The sequence below is a fragment of the Macaca nemestrina genome, chromosome 15 (assembly GCF_043159975.1).
Source record: "Macaca nemestrina isolate mMacNem1 chromosome 15, mMacNem.hap1, whole genome shotgun sequence".
In the NCBI taxonomy this organism is placed as follows: domain Eukaryota; kingdom Metazoa; phylum Chordata; class Mammalia; order Primates; family Cercopithecidae; genus Macaca; species Macaca nemestrina.
In genome coordinates this window covers 116,213,588-116,229,660 of record NC_092139.1, presented here as the reverse complement: position 1 = coordinate 116,229,660, position 16,073 = coordinate 116,213,588, and the positions used below count along the sequence as shown (strand labels likewise).

At 57.7% G+C, this 16,073-nt stretch overlaps 1 protein-coding gene across 3 annotated transcripts in view; it reads right to left on the bottom strand.

The window, feature by feature from the left end:
• TAFA5 (TAFA chemokine like family member 5) overlaps positions 1-15,510 on the bottom strand; it is a 324,865-nt gene extending 309,355 nt beyond the window's left edge. For 2 of the 3 annotated variants that reach the window (XR_011614234.1, XM_011754868.3), the window contains exon 1: positions 15,332-15,510. Coding sequence is in view for 2 of the 3 variants with exons in the window: in XM_011754868.3 (XP_011753170.2) it covers positions 15,332-15,443 (112 nt within the window). In the remaining variant the exon portion in view is untranslated. The remainder of the gene's footprint in view (positions 1-15,331) is intronic. The other variant, XM_011754869.3, reaches the window with a different exon arrangement.
• Between the last annotated feature and the right edge of the window lie 563 nt (positions 15,511-16,073).

Genomic DNA, 16,073 nt, shown 5'->3' with positions numbered 1-16,073 from the left:
CAAGTTACAGCTAAACAGGAGAATTGGGGTACTCTATACACAGTAGGGTGACCACAGCTAGGAGTAATTTACTGCAGATGTTAAGAAACCTGGAAGAGAGGATTTTGAATGTTCCCAACACAGAGAAATGATCAATGTTGAGGCAATCGGTGTGCTGAGTACTCTGATTTGATCATCACACATGTGATGTGGAGCTCAATAGTGTGGCCACCACATAGCCAGTCATTTCCCAACACCCAACAACCCCTCCCTGCACGCGGGCAGCTCTAGAGGCTGGGCAATTGTTCTCCCCACTGCCCGACAACCTTTGTCCACAGGTGGACAAAGCAGCAGGCTGGCGGCAGTGCCCCACTGGCCATGCAGCTCCACAGCCCCGCTGGGGCATAGGCCTTTTAATGGCAAGATTCAGAGCAGAGGAGACCACAGGTTCAAATCCCAGGCCGGGCACACTCAGGTAAGAGGGAACCACTGTGGTCCTCTGAGACCCTCTGTATCTTCTTCTGTAAAACGGGGCTCACGAAGCCTGCCTCTGAGGTGAAGACACCTACCTGCACCCAGCAGTGGCCATGGACTTTTGTTTAAATGATGGACCCCTGAGCATCAGGGCACTCCAGACACAACCGGTTCAATACCAAAGGCCAACAGCTAAGCCAGCATGGGGCCATGCAGGGTGACCCCTCCATGATGGCAGTTGTGACTTGTCTGGAGATGGAGTCATGAGAGTTTCATGTGAAGAGCAGATAGGACTAAGACAAGCTTCTCCTCTGACCTGAGAAAGTCCCCAAGGTGTCTCCCAGGAGACCCCGCAGCAAGCGGCAGGTAGACAGGGCCATTCAGCAGGTCCCTCCTGAGAGATGGGTGCCCGAATGCCTGGAGACAACGACCCGCTTCACCCAGACAGTGTCCCGGGCTCCAGCGTGGCCTGCAGGCAGGGAGCAGTGCCCATCCACAGTGGCCCTGAGCCGGGAGAGCCACACCCCGGAGGTCAGAGGAGGCTCAGGGCAGGGTGGGGTGTGTGACAGGCCCCTGAGCCCCCCCAAAGCTGCCCCGTGCAGCCCCTCTGCCCCACCCTGCCCTGGCAGCTGCTGGCTGGCAAGGATCCTAACACAATCGCCTGCAAGGGTGTCTGGGATTCGGGGAGCCGTCCCAGGGAAAAGCCACTTGCTTTGATAAGCTCCGGAACAACCTCAACTCACTTTCTGCCAAGCACCACCTTGTGCCTTCCACGTCCTGCCGAAGCCGGCAGTGGGTCAGGTTAGCCCCAGATAGGGAGCCCCCTCTCCAGGCCTCCGCACACCCCCAGGAGTCTGTGAAGCTCTGTGTCCCTCCCCACAAACAATAAAGCTGAACCAGTCTGACCAGCATGTGGGAAACGTCACCCAGCAAGGTGCCCAGACTCACGCCCTCAGCAGCCCAACTGCCCAGGAGAAAAAGAATGTCACTGGACTCCTTCAGAGGACGGTGTGAGCCACCCAGAGCAGAGGACTCCCTCTCCAAGACCAGCGGCCCCTCTGCCCAGCCCCCAGAAGTCTTTCTACTGCAGGGCAGCCCCTCCATGGGGAGGGCTCCCTGACCGCGGCTGGATTAAGAACGGACGTTTGCTAAACAGAATGATCCCCATGTCATGAAAGCACATGAACCTAAGATACGGTGCTGGAGAACAAACCCCAGGACTCCACCCTGGGTTATCTCTGAGCCATAAGATAAGGTGGCCCAGCCCACTCTGCCGGCCGAGGGAGTGTCCCCTGGATGGCCTCTAGTCCAACCGCACCCCCCAAAGCTCAGTGGAGCCAAATCTCACTCTGTTGTCTCTCAGAAGTGCCCACTCCATCGCTGGTACCAAAAATGAAGAGTGAGCAACTGGGTGTTGGGTTCCGGGGTTGAACCCGGGTTAGGCATGATACCGAGAGCAGGGTTCCAGCCTGGCTTATGGAGCCCGCCTGAGAGTGTGTGTGTGGCCCTGGGTGACCATCCTGAGCTCGCTCGGCACCCCACACTCGGGGTCCCGTGGTGCTGGTGCGTGGTGGGAAGGATGGGCTCCTTCCCAGAGTGAGACAGACAAAAGCCACCTGACATCTGAGGAACTGATGGGGGTGTGAGCATCATCTAACATCACCATGGGGACAGTGGCTTTTAGAGTTTCTCCCGTGTTCAAAAACACTTTCTTTTTCATCTGAGAACCTGAAAATGATGGAAGCAAAAGTAGATCAAAACATGACCACCTTCAGCAAATGCACACCTATTTTCATCAATGAAACACTAATTTTGACTAAAGCATAGTCTTTTTGAAGATTCTGTGTGTACCTGGATGGCAGCCCACGGCTGGAAACAGGAGAAAGTGCCGAGACAGACTGGGAAGCCCTTGGCTACCGGCTTCCACTGTCGCTGGCACTTTTGGTGACATGTTTTGCTGTTTCCTCCATGTGGGGAGCCCCCGTCTCTAGGCTGTGGGTTCTGAAACCTTTCCAAGTTCATGAGTCCACATCTGCTCTGGCAAGGGCTGTCCACAATATGCTTGGGGTAAAGCAAGAGGGACACCAGGACAAATGTATCTGCCCTCAGGGGCCCACAAGTCAGTGGCTTCCCATGCACCTGGCACCAGACAGAGTTTTCACAACTCACATGTTCAGCAAATGCACACACCCCACCCGTGCTCCCGAGGTCCTTCCCAGGGGCAGCTAGAACTCTTCTCTCTGGAAGCCCTTGCCTTCTCCAGCTCGCACACGTGGCAGAGCCCTGGTGGTGGGACAGCCCTCCTCAAACAGGCAGCACAGAGGAGCCTCCCGCTGCCTCCCGACACAGCTACAGAACCCCAAAAATGAGCCAACAAGACTCACGGATGACTGCACAGAAGAGCACGGGAAGGTCCCGCAAGGCTCTGGGACCCACATCCTTCCACTTCTGCAGGGCAGGAGCCAAGAAGCGTAAATTAGCACCAGGGAGTGAACATGAGTCCTATACGACCCACGGGTGGTATTCAGCTACATTCTGGGATGTGCTATCAGGGAATGGAGTGCTACAGAAGAGAAGCCGTTTGAAAGCAAAGCAAAAGTGTCTTTTCGAAATAGAGGCCACTCTTGGCCAGGCATGGTGGCTCACGCCTGTAATCCCAGCATTTTGGGAGGCCGAGGCAGGCGGATTGCGTGAGGTCAAGAGTTTGAAATCAGCCTGGCCAACGTAGCAAAACCCCGTCTCCACTAAAAATACAAAAATTAGCCAGGTATGGTGGTGCATGCCTGTAGTCTCAGCTACTCAGGAGGCTGAGGCAGGAGAATTACTGGAACCTGGGAGGCAGAGGTTGCAGTGAGCCGAGATCACGCCACTGCACTCCAGGCTGGGAGACAGAGCCGGACTCCATCTCAAAAAAAAGAAAAAAGAAATTCCAAAGAGAGGCCACTCCCGAGTCCGAGCAGCAGTCCAAAACGTTAGAAGTTTTGGAGCCATTAGCACTGTAACTGCTGCAAAAGCCTAACACAAAAGCATTCCCGGAAGGCTCAGGTCCCCCAGAAATGCAACACCAAGGCATTGGGCCCCAGGCATGCTTTAGAACAAGCGCCTCAACATTTAATAAAACCAAATACACACAAGACACTGAAATGACAACAAACTAGGTTCTCTCCCAGTCCAATCCCATTGTATGTTAATCTCAGACCACTGGCCTCAACAAAGCTCCAAGCCGATTTGTTTGCAGGTCAACCAGGACAGGGAGACTCCTCAGTCTTCTTGTTATCCAGTGGATTTTTAAAAAGAAATAAGTAAATTCTGAGATGTTCATTGTCATAAAACTGGTATCTATTTTCTAAAACATCAGGTGAAAACCATCCTGGTAGAGACAGCCGGTGGGCCGCAGGCTGGCAGCAATGACATTGGGAGAACCCACACAGACAGCATCGCCAGCCCCTCCAGCTTTAAGTTCAAAACCAGAAGACCAGGCAGGCAGCATGGGGCGGAATGGATGGGGTGCCCTGAAGTGACCACACACCCCGTCTCTGCAACTCCTCCATTCTGCCCATTGTTTCAGAAAACCATGCTGGGGACATCAGTAAGCCTGGGTGCTGGGCTGCAGCTCTGGGTGTAGTGGGGACAGATGCACCCTCCGGGGCACAGAGAGGGGCTGAGAAGGGCAGCCACACTCACCGGCCTGGCTCAGCCCTCACTCTGCCACACCCTTGGGGCCTCCAGCGGACAGGAAAGGAGATGCTGGTACCCTCCTGGGCTGTATCTCCATCCCAGTTCCCATTACTGCATTCCATCAGATTCCCTGGGGCCCATGAGGCCTGAGAGGTCAGCAGAACTCAGCCTTCCAAGCCCTTCCCACCTGTGTCCTCATCCCTCCTCCACCTCTCCCTGGGCACCCCCAGCTACCTCTACCCGGGCACCCCCAACTACCTCTCCCCAGGCAACCCCGACTGCCCCTTCCCCTGGAGAGATGAGCCAGGACCAGGAAGGCGTCCAGGAGGGAAGCAGAGGCAGTCACGTGAGTTCATGCTGCGAGCCTTTGCAGCACACCACCCAGGTGCTGGAGCCCGTCTCCGCCCAGACGCAAGGACAGGAAAATGCCCCAAAAACTAAATGGCAAACGGGCCTTGGGTTTGCTCAGAGCAAGTTGGGGAGCCAGACCTGGGCACACTGAAGGCCTCGGGGGCTGACCCAAGGTGCCCGGTGCCTGGGAGAGTAGGCCCCACCCCAATCAATCCCTGCATTCAGGCCACAGCTCCTCACAGATTTGGAGCATGAGCTAGTATTGTGGCAGCGAGGAGGGAGGGGCTCACCAGGGTGGAGGCAAAGCCACTCACAGCCCAAGAGAGGCAGTGGCTCAGAATGTCTGGTGGCGGAGGAAGGGTGGGGGTGACAAGGGAGGCAGGGCCAGATGCCCTGGGAAGGCCTGGCTGGCCAGTTTGGAGGTGACAGTGATACAGTGGCCATGCCCATGGAAGGGGCCTTGGGCAGTCAGTGGGAGATGACCTTGAGGCTGACCTTCAAAGACGTGCCCCTGACAGGACCTCAAGCATGCCCCAGCTCCTCCCATTAGCTCCTTCCATGGCAAACGGCACATGTACCAAGTACCAGTCCCTACCTGAGCAGGGCCAGGCCCATCCCTACCTCCTGAGTCCCCCAGCCCTGTCTGTGCATCCAGGAGCCCGAGGCGGCGGTGGCAGGCTGGGTTCTGGGACACAGTGCGATGTCAGCCAGTCCCCCAGTGCTACTACGAGCTAGATACTGGTGACTCACTTCCCAATTAGCCACGTCGTCACGGGAAGCGCGAGTCAGGCCTGCTAAGTATGCGTGTTTCACAGGGTTTACTCTCCAGCTCAGCCGAGAAGAGGCGGACAGCACAGCCCGCCTGCGGGCCTGGCGCCTTCCACACCCCCTCCCTCCTCAGCAGCATGGGGGCTGCTCACCCCAAGGAGGCCAGCATGCACTGTGTGCTCAGGGACACCTGGTTACCAGTCTGTGCAAGCCCACTTTGCACCACAGTGGCCCAAGTGACCCGTCCCCTGTTTGAAAACACACTAGAGGTGTTTGTGGAGCAATGTTTCAACTTCATTGTGTGAACTACAAGCAAAATCCCATCGGTCCCTCAGCCCACGAAGCTGAAGCCAAAAGCAAACAAGCATCGCTTTAAGCTGGAGTTGGTCAGGGACAGGGGAGTGGGGTCAGGGCCCAGGCGAGCCTGCCGTCTGCACCGTGGGGCCTTGGAGTCCCAGGCTGGGATCGCCGATACAGAACTGTGCAACCCTGCTGCGTCACCTCCGGTATTGTCATCCTAAAACTGAGGGTCTGGAAGACAATGAGCACCACTGATTTCAGGAAAACTGAGGCCCAAAAAGGAAAAGGCTTAACCTCCCCTCATCTTACCAAGCAAAGGGGTCTCCGGGAATTGCTGAGTTTGAAGGGAACAGAAGGTGGCTTTGGTTTAAGACACAAGGAGTCTGAGGATACAAAGGGAGGTGCGGTTCCAGCTGACCAGATGTGGAGCTGCAGGCAGACTTGTGGGGGTGTGTGTGTGTGTGTTGGGAGTGCTGTCTAACACACCAGAATGCACATTTGCACCACATAACAGAAGCACACTCCATGCCCCCACCCACCACATGCATGACACGGGGACCTGGGAGGGAAGGTCCACCTTGCCCTAAAAAGAGGGGAGGAAGAGGGCCTTGGAAACAGAAAATCCTGACTCAGCAACAAAGGCTGGGGGTGGCGGAGGTCGCCCCAGGCAGGAGGCTGCCCACAGGACAAGAATAGCCTGCCTGTCAGGAGGCAGCATCCAGTGCAGAGTGGAGCTGAGTGCTCTACCAGCACAGGACAGCTGACCCCAGAGCCACCTCCCTGCGGAGGACCCTATGGAGCCTGAGCTCAGTCAGGGACCGGGAACCAGGGAGCAGGGTCAGGGGAGCTGGCTGGAACAGAAGGGCACATCGGTGCTAGGCTGGGGGAGGCACAGAGACGGACACAAAGCAAGCTCTAGGCAACCAAGGGTCCCACCAGCAGAGCAGAACTTCCTGGGGGAGAAATCCATTTAGGAAATGCGGGCTCTAGACACCACAGAAATCTCCAAATTCACACTTGGGGACCCAGCCACCTCCTGGAAAGGCGAGCGTAATGAAACAAGCAGGAAGATGAGGGGAAGGGCTGATGGGCGCTGCCGTTGGTGCGGGAGGGTTTGATTGCCTCTAAATGGCTTCATCACCATCGGCAGCACGGTTACATGTGAAATGCGGAGAAATTAAGACAGAGAGGAGATTGCAAGCAACTCGTGAACCCTGCGGTGGTTCCAAGCTCTGGAAACAGAAGTGTGTGGAAACGTGCAGAGACACCTCCCTCCCAGCAGACAGCCTTTCCAGCAGCTCCGCCGGTCTGGGAGGGGCTGCACTGAGCCTGCAGGAGCTGTCTCTGCAGAGAGAAACAGTCACGGGAGGCACGGGACGGGGACTTGGGCTGAACTTCCTCAGACCCCCACGCTGGCCCGTCCAGCTGCAGAACTGGAGAAACCCAGAAACTGTAAGATTGCCACCCTGCTGGTATTGAGTTCACCCCAGGAAATACCAGCGCAAGTGCGTTTGCTGGGGCCACAGACAAGGTACAGACGCGCTAGAGCATCCCGGGGGACAGGCAGCAAGGTCCAGAGACACCTCTGGTTGTCACAACTGGGAGTGGCATCGAATGCGGGTGGCCAGGGCACCCTCAAAGCCCCTCCATGTACAGGCAGACCCCTGCCACAGAGCATGGCCCAGCCCCAAATGACCCTAGTGCTGCCCTGAGAAACCCTGAACTAGGGGAAAATTGGAACAAGTGCAACTTTAAGGAGAGCAAGGATTGGGGAGCTGTCACTGTAGGAGTCCAGAAAAAGAGGCCAAAAAGAGGATACGAGTTTTCCACTCTGGCAACGAGAAAAGTCCTACTAAGTATACCTACCAATTCTGAGCTCTTCCCAGGTATTCCACATATTATTATTATTATTAATCAAACTGTTAGAACCAAAGATATGCTTGGAATCCAGGAGACTTAGTTTGCCAGAGGACAGCATCCCTCCAGCCTCTGCCCCTTCAGCCCCGCCCCCAGGCTTGCAGCCCCGCCCCCAGGCTTGCAGCCCCACCCCTAGGCTTGCAGCCCCTCCCCTAGGCGTGCAGCCCCTCCTACCCACAGCCCCGCCTCCAGGTGGGCCCCACCCCTCTCTTCGGCCCCACCTCCAGGCCTCCAGCCAGGCCCCTGCCTTCAGCCCCGCCCCCAGGCCTCCAGCCCCGCCCCTACCCTCAGCCCCGCCCCCAGGCCTAGGCCCAGACGGATGACCCCTGGCCACTGGACACTCCAGTCTCATCTTTCAAGCATGTTGACTGTGCTGAGGCGGAAATGCCATCTTTTCTAGAGATGGTCTACAAGTATAGAAACGGGCAAGGGGCTGGCCCAGAAACTAGCAGCGAGGCAGCAGAGCATGCCTGAAGGTAGAATGGCGCGGCCTGGAACACAGCAGGCGGGGGCGGAAAGGGGCCTCGGTCCCTGGCAGGGCTGATTTCCATGGATGGGCCACTGCTGGGGACCCCCAAACCCGTGGGAAGTGCAGCTGGCACCGGGAGGAAGCCCAGACCCGGAGTCAGGCGGGCCTGCAGTCCCTGTGTGGGACCCGCCCCATCGCTCCCCCTAAGGAGGAGGCCTCCAGTCCAGCCGCTCCTCCTCTGGTGGCTGGGAGGTGAGGGGGTACCAAGCCTGTTTCTGAAGGATGAAATGCAAGCACAGCAGCCTGTTACTGTGTTAGCGATCTTGCTTTCTCTGTATTTTCTTTCCTATATTCATTCAGAGATCCTGAACCAAGCATGAAGATGCTGTGGGTGAGACAGATTCTTGCATGTGCCTTCAGGTGGCACAGCCTACGCCTTGTTAACCCCCAGGAAACCAGGGTCCCTGATGGCTGGACCACCCCACCTGCCCTTCACGACCCTCCCTGCGGTGCACCTGCAAACCAGGACCACACAGCGCCCCAAACAAGCAGGCAGTTCCAGCAGGGGTGGAGCCAGACCCCTCTGTGCCCAGTTCTGGGTGGGGTGGGTGATGTCAGAAGACATCACCTACCACAAGTGGGCCCTCGTCTGTCCCCCACAGCTGACCAGGCATCCCCGACTCCCCTGGCACCTCTGCCTGCGGGGTTGACATTATTGTATAGACAGGTTCCTACGTCCACGTGACCTTCTGGAGCTTCAGCACACTGAAAGCTGGGAGGTTCCCTGTGGCTGCCTCACCGTACAGCCCACTGACCAGCAGGTGCTGTGACCAAGAAGCGTCTGCCCAGAGAGCCCACAGTCAGTCTCCCGAGGCCATCAGCCATGCCCCAAACTCAGAGCCCAAGACGAGGCAGAAAATGACCCCAACAGCAGCCACCAAAACACACATGCACAGCACTGGAGAGGGGATGGGGACGCGTGCCCAGGGGATGCCGCAGGGAGCAGGGGATCCTCTAAGACATGAGGTGGGCACTTTCTGGCCTAGCTCACCACGCCTTCCTGCATCCACAGCATTTAGGGAGTAAGACGGGCCTTCACGGGCGGCAGAAGCACCAGAACACCTATGTCCGACCCGGAGTATGTGGGAGAGGAATGAGCACATGCCAACTTCCTGGGAAGCTTCTAGAAGGCTCTGTAGGCTAGAGGCTGCTCTCAGGATTGGACTCCAGGGCTGGACAGAGGGACAGAGACTCCCACCTGGGCAGCGGGGCTCAGCTTTGGGTGCCCTGAGTGTGGTGAGCCAGGGGAGAGGGTGAGAGCTGGGGAGGAGGGTCGAAGGCAGCCGGGTCCTTGCAAGGGAAGCTATGGTGCAGGGCAGGGGCCTGGAGGTGGAGAAGCCGCTGAGGATGATGCTGCTACATTCAGGAGGGAGAGCAGGTGTAAGGTCTCAAGTGACAGCGGCCCAGACAGAGAGAGGTCAGGCAAGATGTCTTTGGGACAAGGAATGGAGAAGCCAGTTGGGTGCAGGGTCAGGGGCACGGGGAGCCCAGGGAAGGGAGAACAAGGACGGAGGAGGTTCCCCAGATGGAAACCAGATCCAGAGCTAGACCTTGGGCTGCCTCTCAACACCTCTGGGAGGTCCCTGACATTCTGAGGTGGCAGCTGGGTTGGGACACAGAAGGGTAGCATGAAGAACCCACCAGAACACAGGGGCCTAGCCCAGGCTGCTCCCCCATCATCTTCGGCCTTTGTGTCAACTGACTGTCCTCCCCCCTCTGGAATGCCAGCTCCAGAAGAGTGACCATCTCTGTCCCTGGGGCTTGGCGCATGGCTGGAGCTCGCCCAAGACTAATTAAATGAATACCCTGGAAGCCACGTCTCCAGCTTCACCCGCAAGCCTGCAGCCAGTTCCACCGCTCCTACCTTCTTCAAGCAGTGCTGGAAGGAGACCTGCAGAGCCAGGCCCCTCCAAAGCGGAGGTTCACCCCGTGGTAGGTGACATGCCAAGGGACAGGGATGCCTCTTCCAGGGAGACTCACTGTGGGGCTGCCACCCCACTGGGCCCAGACCCACTGTCCTGCAGGATGCCGCTGGCATACAAAGCTGGAACTCAGCCTCCCTGGAGCCAGGAGGACCAGGGGATTCCAGAGGAGTCCTGCTCGCCTAGTTGGAGATAAAAGTAATTCCATACCCGATTCCTGCCAGCCATTTTAATAAATAAGTAAACGCTACAAAGCCCCAGGGAGCCCTCTACCACATTGGCTAGGGTGAAGGAGAGACGAGAATAGTCACCCAGATCTGCTACCAGCTGCCAGGCCCGTTTCTGGAAAGCCCAGCACCGAGGCAGCTTGTGCTGCTACCGTGAGTCTTAGCACATTCCAGGGCGGAGAAGTCCAGAAGGGAGGAGCGAAATGGCTGGAGCTGCTGTTCCTGGGCTCCAGTGGGGCTGTCCAGGCCTCCAGGCCCACCCAGGGCCTCCACAGAAACCATCGACACTGGGGGCAGATCAGGGGGCCCTTGTCAATGGAGAAGCCCCAGGACCATGTGCAAGGCAGCATTTAAGAAAGGGCACACCAGAGGCTACGGGCCCCCTGCACTTGAACCTGCACAGGCGCCTGAGACACCCTCAATGACAGTTCCCCCAACAAACAGTCATCAGTCTATAGGGCTTTCCACACCCCGGTGCTCACTCTGGCCACCTGAAAAGATTCTGGCACTCCTTGTCCATCTCTGCCCTGAACGCTGGGGCTGGACCATCGCTGACAGTGCTCCGGGTGACAGGTGGCAATCTGTAGAGGTCATTAACTCCAGAGCGCCACGTTTTAATGCAAAAATGAGCCCTTCTAAATCGGCGCAGATGCGAGGCTATATAAAGAAATGGGGATTTTAATGTTTTGCTTTTCTTCCCTTTTCTAGTGCCACATTATCATAACATTTTCCCATAATTACGCCCATAAAAGTCACCTGAAAATGCTTCATGCCACAAAAGTTGATCTACATATTTCATTCCGAGCATGTCGAGTGGCAGATCCTGAGCTCAGAACTCTGGGGCAGAACTTAGCTGGGGAGGCTGGTGTGGAAGAGGCTCATCAGGTGGAGCCCCCTTCTTGGGTCCGAGTGTCCTGTGGCCTCAGGGAGGTCCAGCAGAACGGGCGCAGGCGGGAGCGTGACATCTGTGTGGACAGTGGAAGAGTGTAGACCCCCCTTCTGGTCCTATCTCGGTGAAAGAGCAGGGGTGGAGGGTGGGAGGGGACCGTGGGGCACCGCCAGGATCCCCGGGAGTCAATGCTGCTCTCCAGGGTACTGTCTAGAGCCGCTAAGGGGTCCCTGCATGGGAAAATCCTGTGAGGGGGTAAGCCTGCCTCTTCCTCACTAAGCCTAGGGCCTGGATGTCGGCTAAAAGAAATCCCAGAGACTGATAATTTATATTTACGGAGCTGAAAGAAACAAACAGCCCATCTTCTTTTGCTCCAAATCCATCAAATAAAAACACAGTGAGAATTTTTTCAAAAAAGATGAGAAATAAACTTCTGAACGGCACCACTTCATTAAGCCTCCAGTGTTTTCCATTTTACCTCTTTGAGAATCCAGAACAAAATTTGAACAGCAGGAAAGTGACATATTCTAATCGCTCCTAAATATACAATAAATTGTATTTATAAAGGAAATGCAACACCAGAGTGCCTACGCTCAGTTAGGATTCTAATGGATTCAAAACAGTTCCAAAGTTGTTTGTAATTTCTTCTCATAGTTGTAGCTGAGGACATGAGATTTAACGGGAAGGTACAGCTCAGTGTTGACGGCATTTATTTGGAAATTTCCATGTCTAGCACATAGTGAGTCTGTCTCTCTTCCTCACTCTCCCTGCTATGCTGAAATACAGTTTGGGTCCCCACCATCCACCTGCTCGTGCTGAATAGGTGACAGGGAATCTAGGCTAGTGCAGAGTGTCCTTCAGCTGTGATTTCAACACTGCACACAAGGACCGAGTCAGTGCTTAGGTGTCATAGGGAGTTACCTCAGGTCATCATTCACTTCTCTCCCTTGCTGCTGTTCTATCCTAGATGCCAGTGTGGAAAGATCACATCTTTGGTGGCGGGCACAGAACACCCTCAACCAGGTCTAGTTGGGTGAAGAGGTCCCATTCCACGTCTAGGCAAGAAGCACATCTAGGCACACAGACTTCTCTACCCCAAATACGCTAAGGGGAAAACAACCTATATCGGCTCTTTGTAAGCCACACCCAGAGGGGTCTCCTCAGACCAAAAGGAGAAGAGCTTCAACTTTCCCCGTCAAAGCTCATCATCACGCAAGTCAACTCATCACCAACCGTCCAACCCTCATGGGCAGCACCGGCCGCGGAAGAAACCAAGCCTGCTGTCACCGTGATGGTCTCAGACCACTGAGCATGCATTTTAAAGTGAGCCATCCGGGGCCCCTTCCCCTGTTTGCCTCTCCTGGCAGTTCTTCCCCAGGAGGAGAAAATGACAAGGCTGTGTCACTATAGCAACTAGCCTAATTGGTGGACTGCAGGTCTTTCTCCAGCCAGACGGTGGAGCCCATCTCCTTATATATGGATCCCAGCACATGGGAAAGAAAGAAGGGCCGGACTCTCCCTGGGCCAAGAACAGTAGAATCCCCCCAACAGAAAACCAGGCCAAGAAAGAATCCAGTTTCCTCTTAGCTGCGCCAGGAAGCCAGCACCTTGTGTGCTGCAGAGAAACACACAGATTTAATAGGCAGGATAATTGAACCCTGTATGATACTTATCAGTTTCCCTAATTAATATGATACAAATATATCTGCTTCATAACACAAAGACATATTGAGAAATAAAAATCCTTCCTGATGACAAAAACAATTTACAAACAAGAATACAAACTATTCTTCTTCATCCCAGATATATTGGAAGAAAGAATGAAAATCGTAGGAACTGTTTAATTTGCATTTAATTTGCTTTATCGGTTCTAAACAAAAGGGGGGGGAATTTTTCTTTTTCTCTAGGACTGCATTTCCAAGCTATCAATTATTATTATGTCTATTTTGTATTTTAGTGAAATGTTTTAATTTCTCCAAGTACATTTCTGGTGTAATGGGGTGTGTCTCTTATTGTCAATTATTCCATTACACGGAGATGGAAACAGCCATAACAACGTGCTTCACCCAAGCTTCTGTTATTAATTATTTCTGCTATTCTGGTAATACCTTCTTACCAACTGTCCTTGTCCTGGCTAAGGGCTGTTTCCAGAACGCTGAGGAGGCCTCCTAAGGAGGAGGGATGAGTGTGGAAACCAGATCTCCCCTCCTCAGCGTGTCTAAGCAGCAGGCTCAGATGTCTGCGCCAGGACACCAGGACTCGACTCGGCAGAGCAGAGGACAGTCTCAGGAAGGTGTGAGCCATCCGGATGAATAACGTGCTGACACCTTAGGATTGAGGATGCAGCGCAGGGTGGGAGAGGGCTGACGCTGCCTGTATTGAGACGGTGTGTACCTCGCTCCTCACGGGCTGGGGAAGTGCAGTGTTGAAGCCACAGGGCCCTGGTGTCAAGTACTTAGCAACAATTAGCAGTTATTCTTTTCCACACCTGCTGAGCTGCTGGGAGTTGGGGGTGAGGTGTTGTCCTGGGTTCTAGCAGCCAGCCAGGGATGGGCAACCTGTAGTGGGCTCAGGGCACTATAGCCCCTCTCCAAACACTGCTGAATGAGCCCCTTCTCCCTCTCTGGAGATGCCACCAGGAAGTGCATTCAAATGCCTCCTCTTCAGCGCAGAGTTTACCTGCCATTTACCCTTTCTACATCTCCTAGGAAGCCTTGCTTGGGGGTCTCCTAGGGAATCCCCCCACATACCCCTGCAGGCACCGTGACGGCCGCGGAAAACTCGGGGACAGGCACAAATGTCGCTCAAACCCCCAGACCCTCCTCCCTGTCCTCCCTGCAGCCGGCCAGCCAGTGAGTTCCCAGGGGCTCCGGCGCACCCAGGGTGGCCTCGCCTGCCTGGGCAGCTCCGGTTGAGACCCCCAGGCTTGGCGACCCCTCCCCGCTCGGTGCCACAGCAATTCTAGGGAAATGCATAACCGCGCTGAAGCAAGTAGGACAATTCCTGCCCTGGGCCCCGGGTTTCCCTCGCGATCCTGGCGAGCTGGGCTGTCCCAGGACTCCGGAGACCGATCCCGCGGCTGCCTGGGTCTCCCTGGCCACTGTGCTCTCATTTTGGCGACAGCGGAAGGATCGGATCAGACTGGGAGCTTGGAGGCCCGGGGCTCTGGAGGACGTGGTGTCTGTGGAGGGAGGTTTGGTGCTGGTCTTTTTTTTTTTTTTTTTTGGTAAAGAATCCATATTTTTCCATCACCTCCCGCGCCCATGGCAATTCTCCATGACAGGTACTCCCCAGCACCCGTCCTTTTCTCCTGCTGAAGACGAGAAGCCTGAGCTCCCGGAGCTGAAGCCGACCAGCCCGCGCCATCCGGGGCCAGAGCCTGTGCCCGGGACGCTGAGCAGCCCCCACTTACCCCACCAGCCGCGAACGTGCCCCGGGATGCTGAGCACCCTCCCCAGCGCCGAGGCTGGAGTCTGCACACGGGACTCCAACCACCCCTCCTTCCACCCGCCTGGAGCCTCGGCAGGGGCACAAGCCACCCCCCCCCTTCACCCCAGGCAACCGGGAGCCCGCGGCGGTCACCCCCCACCCCAGCCCCCAGCTCACACCCGGGCGCCCACCGGCCCGCACCACCCCAGCCCGCGCCCGCGCCGGCCCCGCCGGTCACCAGCTCGGGCCCCAGACACGACCCGAGAAACGTCCGCGGCCGCGGCGAGCCCCCTCCGGCCATCCCACCCCTCACTTCGCTTCTCTTTCCAGAAGGCGCCTGACGAGCCCGTTTCCCGGGAAGGCGGAAGCTCCAGCCGCTCCTCTGAGCCCAAGCTGGGCTCCTGCCCGAAGAGCTCCTCTCCGGGCTCGGCCGCTGCGTCCCCCCTTGTCCCGGGCTGAGGCACGGGGAGGGCGCTCCGCAGATACCCCGGCAGCGCCGCCCGCCCTCCACGACCTGCAGCTGCCTCCTGAGCGCGCATCTCGGCCGGGAAGCCGCTGGCTGGGCTCCGACCGCCGGGCAGGGACGGGCCGCGCCACCCGGGGCCTGGAGCCGGGGCCCTGCCGGGGAGTCAGGGAAGGGAGGCTCGGGCCGGGGCGTCCGACCCCGAAGTGCCCGAGCGCCCGGAACCCGGGTGGACCCTCTTGCCCGCCCAGCGCAGCGTTGGACCGGCCGGGACTCGGGGGACCGTGCGCCCCGCGCTCGTAACTCCGCGCCGACTCCCGGAGGCCCGCGGGGCGCCTGAGGGGCCGGAGGAGGGGGTCCGGGGCCCAGAGGGCCGTGCCGGGGCCGGGGCCGCGCGGTACTCACTGCAGTAGGCGATGAGCAGACTGGCCAGGATCATGAACGCCCAGAAAGTTGAGGACATGCTGGGCAGGGCGGTCGCATCTTGCCGGCTGCCGGTCCTGGGCGATGGCGCCATTGAAGCCGCGGCGCCCGCGCGGGGGGCAGCAGCGCGTCTCAGCAGCCGGCCCTGCCCGCGCCCCCGCGCCGGCCTCCACGTGCGGGCCCCGCGCGCGCCATCCTCCGCCGCCGCCGCCGCCGCCGCCGCGCCCCGGCCCCGGCCCACCGCGCCCCGCGCCGCGCCCGCGCCGCCTGCGCTCGCGCCCGCGCCCGCCGACCCCGCGCCGGCCCGCCAGGGGGACGCCGGCCCCGCTCTGGGCGTCACTGCGCGCCCCGGCTACGCGCGCCCCGGCATCCGCGAGACAGGCGCGCGCCCGCCGCCGCGGGGTGCTCCCGCCGCCGACCCGGGACTGGCAGAGGGTACGCCGCGCCCAAGCCGCTCCTCTGGATGGCGACAGAGACGGCCTGGCGCGCCCGCAGCCTGGGCACCCAGCGGGGAGGACGGCCGGGCCAGGTGAAGTTCCTGCACTTGGGCCTTCCGCGTTCCCATCCACTGCAGCCAGGGCCTGGAAGGCTGGGGAGGGGACGGGGGCGGCAGACGCCTCCTAAGGTGGGTTCTGGGACTTGGATCCGGAGTTTATTCCAAGGAGAGGGTGGTCTGGGCCTGTTCCCTAGGTGTGCCCTGTCACCCCAAATGGGCTTGTGCAGT